The 9176-nt window shown below is 48.7% G+C and overlaps 1 protein-coding gene across 3 annotated transcripts in view; it reads left to right on the top strand.

Annotated features, from left to right (window-relative positions):
- Abcd4 (ATP binding cassette subfamily D member 4) overlaps positions 1 to 9176 on the top strand; it is a 15533-nt gene that overhangs the window by 723 nt on the left and 5634 nt on the right. For all 3 annotated transcript variants that reach the window (XM_021179138.2, XM_029484923.1, XM_029484924.1), the window contains exons 2-11: positions 1444 to 1562; positions 1684 to 1811; positions 3086 to 3225; positions 4217 to 4333; positions 4675 to 4800; positions 5368 to 5418; positions 7923 to 8017; positions 8275 to 8396; positions 8474 to 8565; positions 8712 to 8801. In XM_021179138.2, the coding sequence (XP_021034797.1) occupies positions 1444 to 1562; positions 1684 to 1811; positions 3086 to 3225; positions 4217 to 4333; positions 4675 to 4800; positions 5368 to 5418; positions 7923 to 8017; positions 8275 to 8396; positions 8474 to 8565; positions 8712 to 8801 (1080 nt within the window). The remainder of the gene's footprint in view (positions 1 to 1443; positions 1563 to 1683; positions 1812 to 3085; positions 3226 to 4216; positions 4334 to 4674; positions 4801 to 5367; positions 5419 to 7922; positions 8018 to 8274; positions 8397 to 8473; positions 8566 to 8711; positions 8802 to 9176) is intronic.

The following is a 9176-nucleotide window of genomic DNA, read 5'->3' as shown; positions in this document are numbered from 1 at the left end:
AGATATTTTCTTTATATACATTTCAAATTTCAAAAAAAAAAAAAAAAAAAAAAAAGGATGCCTTGATTACTTCCAGTATTTCAAGCACCACAAAATACACCGTAATGAATATCCTGGCAATTGTCTCTTGGTAGATAGATACTGATGTTTTCTCTTTAGGTTATCCACCTCAGGATAGGATGCTGAGCTATACTTAATTCTACAGGAATTTATAGTTCCTGACAGCAATATATAAAGGTTCTAGTGTCCCTTATAACCATCCTCATATTTGGTATTGTTTAGTTTATTTTTCCTAATATGTATCTGATGTATGTAAGATGGTATTTTTTAAAGGTTTATTTATTTATAATATGTAAGTACACTGTAGCTGTCTTCAGACACCTCAGAAAAGGGCAGATCTCATTACTGAATGGTTGTGAGCCATCATGTGGTTGCTGGGATTTGAACTCAGGACCTTCGGAAGAACAGTCAGTGCTCTTAACCGCTGAGCCATCCCTCCAGCCCTGTAAGATGGTATCCTATTGTGATAACTTTATTTTTATTTTATTAGTGGGGGGGGGGCGCATGGACATGCATGCGTGATATGTGTACCATGAGTGCCATGACACAGGAATGGAGATCAGGGAACAGGTTTTGGAGTTGGTTCTTTCCGCAGTGGGATCTGGGGCTGGAATTCAGATCTCAGAGACAAACACTTTGACCTTTTACTGGCTGAGCCATCTTGTCAACTACACTGTGCTAACTTAGTACATTTATTAGGCTCGTGGATTGTCCTTTGCATAGACTGCCTGCTTATATCCTCACCCCACTTTCCTATGAAATATCCTGATGTGCTGGGTACATCACGTGTTGGCGCACGCCTTTAAGTCCAACACATGGGAGGCAGAAGACAGTCAGATCTCTGTGAGTCTGAGGCCAGCCTGGTCTACAGAGCAAGTTCCAGGACAGTCAAGGCCACACAGAGAAACTGTGTCTTAAAAGACCAAGAAAGAAAGAAACACCCTGACATGCAAAGATTCCTTGCATGCTCCAGCTTGTAACTCCTTATCAATTTCATTCTGCAAATACCTTCTCTCATCTCACCAAAGACTGTGGTACTACGTTTAAAAAAAAAATACGTAAGTCTAAATCAAGTCCACCAGTTTTACCCTGTATAGTTTGTACGTTTGGGGTCTTATTTGAGAAATGTCTTCCTACTTCATTCATCATTATTAAGGTATCTTCACTAATTTATTTATTTATACTTTTCCCATTTGCTTCTGGTAGGTTAGTAATATAATTTTTCCCACAGCCATTCTCTATTCTACCATCTTCAGCATTCATAAGTCTTTTGTTTGTGTGTGCAAAGCCTGGACCCTATGAAGAATAGCGAGGCTAAGCTCACTACCTTCTGTAAGGCTCAGCTATCCTCTGAGCCTTCTCCCCGTGTCCTGACTTCTGCAGGCCCAGATTAGATCTGCAACTTGTCCAGAGGTTCGTGAGGATACAGAAGGTTTTCTTTCCTTCTTGGTCATCGCAGAATGTCTTAATGTTCATGACGCTCTTGTGCGTGACCCTCCTGGGTGAGTGAATGGGCTTTGGGCAATAGGGAAGAACCGGGCTTTGGGGTTCCTTTCCTTGTCTCTAACAGGAGGAAGTGTCTTCCTTTCCCCTTTGACTTCCGCCTCCTCTCCCTCCCCACAGAGCAACTGGTGATCTACCAAGTTGGCTTGATCCCCAGTCAGTATTATGGAGTCTTGGGAAACAAAGACCTGGATGGATTTAAGGCACTGACCTTCCTGGCCGTGACACTTATTGTCCTCAACTCCACCGTAAGGACTCTCCTTTCCCCCGTGGCCCCCTTTCTCCAGTCTAGTAGGATGCCTGGCGGGACTGAGTGTTCAGGAAGCAGGGACTTTTTCTGGCAGCTCTGGGTCTTTTTCTGCCCCTTTCTAGGAATTAGAGCCATGTTTCCCCTGAAGGTCAGGTCCCGAGGCAGGGCCTTGATCTTGCTATTGGCTTTGTTGGGATGAACTTTCAGTAGAAACAGGCAAGGTCCCTTCCTCTCCCAGAACTCTCACTTCAGGGAGCTCAGAACACTTTGACACCAGGATCGGCAACCAGAGAGCTCTTACTTCTCTGGCAGCTGAGCTGTGACTCAGCCTGGAGTCATGCCTCCAGCCCTCTCACTTGTTTCCTCTTGTCCAGTAGCCGCCTTCCACTACTCGAGTTGGCAACAGCCTCCTTGTTTTTCAAGATACCTTCATTGGCACCTCTCTTGAGTCCTCCTTAATTTCCTTTGTGTTTCCTCCGTTAAATTCAAGCCTTTCTCTGTGGGTACTTGCTCCTCGAGGAGACAGCTGCCGGACCCCTCATACCTTTGCTCATTGGCTGGATTGTGAACGTCTTGTCCTTTTCTTTGTGCTCATGAGGCTCTTCAGAAAATGGCAGGTGGTGAGGCAAGACTCTACCAAGACCCCTCCTGATACCCTCTGTCAGGCAGGACTGGCAGTTTCTTGGGGATGGGCCTTTCTTTCTTTTCTTTCTTTCTTTCTTTCTTTCTTTCTTTCTTTCTTTCTTTCTTTCTTTCTTTCTTTCTTTCTTTCTTTCTTTTTTCAAGGCAGGGTTTCTCTGTGTAGTCCTGGCTGTCCTGGAACTCACTCTGTAGACCAGGCTGGCCTTGAACTCAGAAATCCCCCTGCCTCTGCCTCTGCTTCCCAAGTGCTGGGATTAAAGCCGTGCGCCACCACTGCCCGGTGGGATTGCCCTTTCTTGTCGTAATGTGTCCACTCGGGTGTGCTAGGGTGGGTTCCCTGTCGCCAGCAGCTCCCCTGCTCTCAGTGTGAGACATTCATTGCAGGGAAGGACTTGAGGCGTTTGCCTTCAATAAACTCTTTGCGATTGTTGAAGGACTAGGCACGTGAACGAATGGGGAAAGGGCAGTCACATCACGTGATCTGAAGCCTTAAAAGGAGAGTGTGTGGAAGTGATCACTGTGGATTCTGCCCCATCGGCAGAAGCTCCTGCCAGCTCTGAGCTTCGAACCCAGACTGGCAGGAAGCCATCTCTTCCTCCTCTCCCTCTCCCCTGCCTCCCTCATGCACAGCTGAAGAGCTTTGACCAGTTCACCTGCAACCTGCTGTACGTGAGCTGGAGGAAGGGCCTCACGGAGCACCTGCACCACCTGTACTTCCGGGCCCGCGTGTACTACACCCTCAACGTGCTGCGGGACGACATTGATAATCCGTAGGCATCCCTCTCCGTCCCTGCTGCCTCCCTCCTGGGCTCCCCATCCAAGTAGCTTAGCCCCTCGCACTCCTGACCACACTCTTCTGCAGGAGGCCCGTGTTGCTGCTCAGAGCTGTGAAGGGAGGGTGTTCTGAGAGACGGAGGGGGGGGGGGGCTGACTGGGGAGCTAAAGGGAAACAGCTGGGAGTAGTTCTCTTTAGTCCATTTCCTGTCTTGAGTTGAGATGAGGCAAATGAAGAGAGCATCCTTGCCAGGTAACAGCTTCTTGGCTGTGCAGCAGAGAAGAAAATGAAAATTACTATTGCTGTCTGGGATTCAGATCCCTGCCTCTAGCTCATTCAGTAAGCCCCCAACACGTCTTCTGTACAATGAAGACCATAAGAGTTCCTGCCTCAAAGGATGTAGTGAGGTTGAAACACTGTCCCTGTCGGGCACAGTGTAGTGCCTGACAGGTGCTTCCGTGTCAGCTGCCATTTTAGAGGTGAGGGATTGTAAGCAGCCTGTCTTAGGGTGGCTCTGATGCTGAGGTGGGACTTGGGGGATCTCCCCTTCCTGCTCATCACAGCAGAGCAGCTACTTTGTTGCCTGCCTGTGGTAACTTTTCAGCTCAAGCGTAGTTGAACGTCCTTAGAAGATGGCTTTTTCATTATGACTCGGCCCTGGTGAAACTTTCACCACCAGACCCTGACCTGGGGGAGTCTCGGGTCCACAGGGAGGTAGGGAGATTGAGATTAAGGAGACCGTGTCCCTGACCATCCAGAAAGACAGCTCTACCCTCTTTTTTTCCTTTGGTTCTGTGCAGAGCTGACTCAGGCCCTTGGGTCTTCTGGTGGCTACCCCTGTCCCACCCCCTGTAGGGTAAATTGAGACAATTCTCTAGATTCCTGGTTGGAACCTAAGGCCTATTTGTCTGAGTCCACCTAAGTCAAGGGTAGAAGTGGAAGTCCCCGGCTCACTGGGCTCAGCACCTCTGTGTTGTTGGCTATAGGGACCAGCGAATCAGCCAGGATGTGGAGCGATTCTGCCGCCAACTCAGCAGCGTGACCAGCAAGCTGATCATCTCCCCCTTCACTCTTACCTACTACACTTACCAGTGCTTCCAAAGGTGCAGCCTCTCCCTCCAGGGGCCCTCCACCCCAGCCTGCTGTTTACCCAGTCTCCTACATAGAGGGCAGGTCAGGGTCCAAGGGAGTCTGATCTTTACCACCTGCACCCCAGGGAGCCTTCTAGTTCACGTGCTCATGTCCCTGCCCCCTCTCTGGTCTTGTGATACATCACCGTCAGGGATCCAGACTTTAGCCAGGTGTCAGATGTCACTGTCACTCATCCCGAATTGAACTGAACGAATTGAACTGAACTGGCGAGGCAGAAATAAGGGTCCCAAAGCTACGTCTATGGCACCCCACATTGTCTCATATCCTCGCTTTTCCTCTCTCTGCCCTTCAGCACAGGCTGGCTTGGGCCTGTGAGCATCTTTGGATATTTCATCCTGGGGACCATGGTGAACAAAACTTTGATGGGGCCCATCGTGACGAAGCTGGTGCAGCAGGAGAAGCTGGAGGGGGATTTTAGGTGTGTTCTCATGGTTAAGGTTGAGGGACTGGGTAAGACTTCCTAAGTGTAAACGCCCTAGCCGTGTGTAATCTCATGGGGGGAAACGGGTTTCATAGGCCTCTTGAGGTTTCTGGTCCCTCACCTCTCGAGTGAATGAAATGCTTGTCTATTGAGAGAGCTGTGAGGATTAAGGAGAGTGTGCATGTGGAGCAGTAAGAAAAGTGTGGGCTGGCCATCAGCATCTCCTGGGGGATGCCCATGATCTAAGTGCCCTGTCTGCTGGGCCAGCAGCTGACCCACATTCTGCACCTGCCGGGTGCTTCCTGCCTTGGTTAAGTTAGGCTCTGGGGAGGAGGTCCCGTTGTCAAGCCTACACCTGTCCCATCCCAGAAAGCTGAGGTCAGCACCGTTAGTACAGCTTCTGCTGCCACACCCAAGCCCTGGGGCGTTCATCTTGTGACAGCCCAGGGGAAGGCGGCCACAGTGTCGATGACGCAGAGATGGGCTCTGTGTTGTATGGGAGTGGGTTTCCTCTGCTTCCACGGTTCCCCATTGTTAGCACATATTTCCCTTCCGTCTGTCCAGATTCAAGCACATGCAGATTCGAGTGAATGCAGAGCCTGCGGCTTTCTACAGGTGAGTCTAGTGGAGAAAGTTCTCGTTCTCCCCACAGTTAGGGATAAGAAAGGAAAGATAAAAGCCTACTACCATCGTGGCCCTGTAGAGCTTGTCACTCTTAGCTGTGACCCTTTCCCCACCCTTCTCCCTGTCCTTAGGTATAGGCACTGCTTCTGAAGCTGGTGACTTCCTTAGTTTTGGTGGTCTAACTATAGGGCTAAAATGAGTGGGTGGCTTCATCTCGATAGAGGCATTGCCTTAGTCTCTTTTCCTGTCTGAAATGGCTTATTTTTGTCTCTTTAGCATGGTGGGTGTGGGGAGATAGGCTTCTCACAGAAGGGTACATCTGCTCCCCACACTTGCTGGAGCCAAAGACCTGGCATTTTGCAGGCAGTGTTTGTGACATCTCTTCCCTCCTGGACCAGGGCAGGTCCTGGTGTGCCTGTTTGGCCTGGAAGCACAGGCTGTATTTAAGAAGTTGAATCGTCCCTTGGATTACCTGTGTATGGGGTGAATTTTAATAGCCTTAGATCCTTTGCCCTCTGTCAGTCTCAACTGCAGTTAGCAGTCATTTCCTCATTGGGACACCAGGATCACTGAGAGTTTGAGATGAGCAGGTAGACATGGTGGCTCACAGCTATAGTAGGCAGGTAAGGAGACAGAAGCAGGCAGATCTCCGTGAGTTCAAGGCCAGCCTGATCTACATAGTGAATTCAGGCCTACCAGCCCTAAGTTCAGTCCTACAACTATATAAATCAGGTGTGGTAGCACACACCCGTAGTCCTACTGTTCAGGGGGGAAAAGCAAGGAGAATCAAGAATTCAGGGTCATTCTTGGCTACATAACAAGTTAAGAGCTGGCCTGGTTGCATGATAGTCTGTCTTAAACAAAAAAACAAAACAAAACAGAAACCAGAACCTTTTCCCCATACCACCCCCCCCTTTTTTTTTTTTTTTTTTTTTGAGACAGGGTTTCTCTGTGTAACTCTGGCTGTCCTGGAACTCACTTTGTAGACCAGGCTGGCCTTGAACTCAGAAATCTGCCTGCCTTTGCCTCCTGAGTGCTGGGATTAAAGGTGTATGCCACCACGCCTGGCAGTTTTTAAATTTTTTAACTTATTTTTCATTTGTATTTACTTTATTCCTGTGTATGTCTTGTGTGTATGTGTGTGTGTATGTATGTGTGTCTGCTGGTGTCATTGGGGGGCCAGAAGAGAGCACTGGATCCCTGGAAGCTGGAGTTACAGGCACTTGTGAGCTGTCTGAGAGGGTATTGGGATTAGAAGAGCCACAAGTACTCTTAACCTCTGAGCCAGCCTCTGGTCCCAGCCAGCCCTCTGGCCCCTGGCTCAGTGGTTAAGAGCACTTGATGTTCCTTGTTTTTATTTGTATTTCAAAACAACAGCAAAACCGGTGTCTCTCTATTTGTCCCTGGCTGTCCTGGAACTCACTCTGTAAACAGACTGGTCTCAAAATCGCAGAGATCTGCTTTCCCAAGCGCTGGAACGGTCATGCACCACTACACCGGCCTAAGTTTTAAAGATTTACTTATTCTATGACTGTTTTTCTTGCACATATATCTTTGTACCATGTGAGTGCCTGGTGTCCACTGAGGTCAGAAGAGGCTGTCAGATCTCCTGGAACTGGAATTACAAGCAGGCGTGAGCTGCCGTGCACTTGCTCGGAATTGAACCCAGGTCCTTTATAAGAGCAACATGTACTGAGCCATTTCTTCAGTTCCCCATCAATGGAACTTTTTTAAAAAAAGACTTACTATTTATGTATTTATTTATGCTCTATCAGCATGTACACCTGCATGCCAGAAAAGGGCATCAGATTCCAGTATAGATGAATATATGTAAGCCACCATGTGGTTGCTGGGAATTGAACTCAGGACCTCTGGAAGAGCAGACAGTATTCTTTTTTTTTTTTTTTTAAAGATTTATTTGTTTACTATATATGTAAGTACACTATAGCTGTCTCAGACACACCAGAAGAGGGCATCAGATTTCATTATGGATGGTTGTGAGCCACCATGTGGTTGCTGGGCTTTGAACTCAGGACCTTCGGAAGAGCAGTCGGCGCTCTTACCTGCTGAGCCATCTCACCAGCCCGCAGACAGTATTCTTAACCTCTGAGCCATCTCTCCAGCCCCTTCAATGGAACTCTTAAATTGTCTTCTAATTTACTATGTAGGTTTTACTTGTTCAAAGTTTTTAGTTTAAAGTTTTGTTTTTTGTTTGTTTGTTTGTTGTTTTTTTTTTTTTTTAAGGTGTTAGAAGCCCAAGTAACTTATTTTAGTTGAAACCAGCCAGAGCTTTGGGTTTGAACCAGGCCTGGAAAACTTGAGTTCATGACCATAGAGTGGATCGTGAGGCTCAAGCCGTGGATGGGTGCTAATGAGAGAACGCGTCTGAGACAAAGATTATTTGCATGGGCTTGGTCTCTAAAGGAGGCTGTGGTGGGAATGAAGGTGTCCCAGCCTTGCTGAGTCCCTGTAGACACCCCATCCTTTTCCATCAGAGCTGGGCTCGTCGAGCACATGAGGACAGACCGCAGACTGCAGAGACTCCTTCAGACCCAGAGAGAGCTGATGTCCAGGGAGCTCTGGCTGTACAGTAGGCAGAGGGGTCCTGGGAGATGAACCATGGGCTGGGGATGGTCCAGTTAGCTCTTCCCTTGCACACCTCCCTGCTGTCGGCCTGCTCTGAAAGAATTGACCGTGGGGAGCCTTTGCCTTCGCTGTGGGATCCTAGGGGGATGCAGATCTGGAGGAAGCCTGACCTTACCTGACTTCCTGCTTCCCATCCTGAGAGTTGTGTCCCTGCTGAACTCGCGAGTGTCTCCAGTGTCTCGTGAACTCTGTCTCCTACAGTTGGTATCAACACCTTTGACTATCTGGGCAGCATCCTAAGTTATGTCGTCATTGCAATCCCCATTTTCAGTGGGGTCTATGGAGATTTGAGCCCCACAGAGCTTAGCACCCTGGTCAGCAAGGTGAGAGGCTCTCCTGGTCAGCCCTGACATGGGGGTCCAGTGCCTGGGCCTCACAGACTGTTCTCTGTCCTGACCAGAATGCCTTTGTGTGCATCTACCTCATCAGCTGCTTCACCCAGCTCATTGACCTGTCCACCACACTCTCAGATGTTGCCGGTTACACGCACAGGTGAGCAGAGTGTGTGCCACTGGGAAGCGAAATGCTGAATGGGAAAAGGGCATCACGGAACTGTGTGCTGATGTACGTGAGACAGGGAGGAGTTTGCCCCTCACCTGGCATCCAGGGCCTGCCTTAGGGTCTTTCTTCTTGCCCAGGATTGGAGAGCTTCAGGAGGCCCTGCTGGACATGTCCCGAAAATCACAAGACCGTGAAGCCCTAGGCGAGAGAGAGTGGGATCTGGACAAGTGAGTACCGAGCTATAGTGTATGGGTATGGATTCAGTGATCACCAGCTGGCTTTAACTCGGAGCCCCTCCCAGCTGTGTAGCCAGGTTATAAGGAGCAGGTGGGAGCAGTCTCCATGCTCTGTATCAATTGTCTTGTAGGTGTACATGTTAGCTGACATCTCCATTCTGGCTTTACAAGGCAAGCAAATGCACACACCTGCCGGGCACCATAGCAACACAAAAAGCCAGGCATGATGGCACATACTATTAATCCCGGTACATAGGAGGCTGAGCAGGAGGGTTGTAGGCCACTCTGAAAAACTACATGAGACTCTGCCTCAAAATAAATTAAAAACAGAAAGAAAAAGAAAGAAAGAAAGAAAGAAAGAGGGCT

This window comes from Mus caroli, chromosome 12, assembly GCF_900094665.2.
Source record: "Mus caroli chromosome 12, CAROLI_EIJ_v1.1, whole genome shotgun sequence".
NCBI lineage: Eukaryota > Metazoa > Chordata > Mammalia > Rodentia > Muridae > Mus > Mus caroli.
Note: the sequence above shows the minus strand (reverse complement) of the source record. Positions and strands in the feature narration are given on the sequence as shown.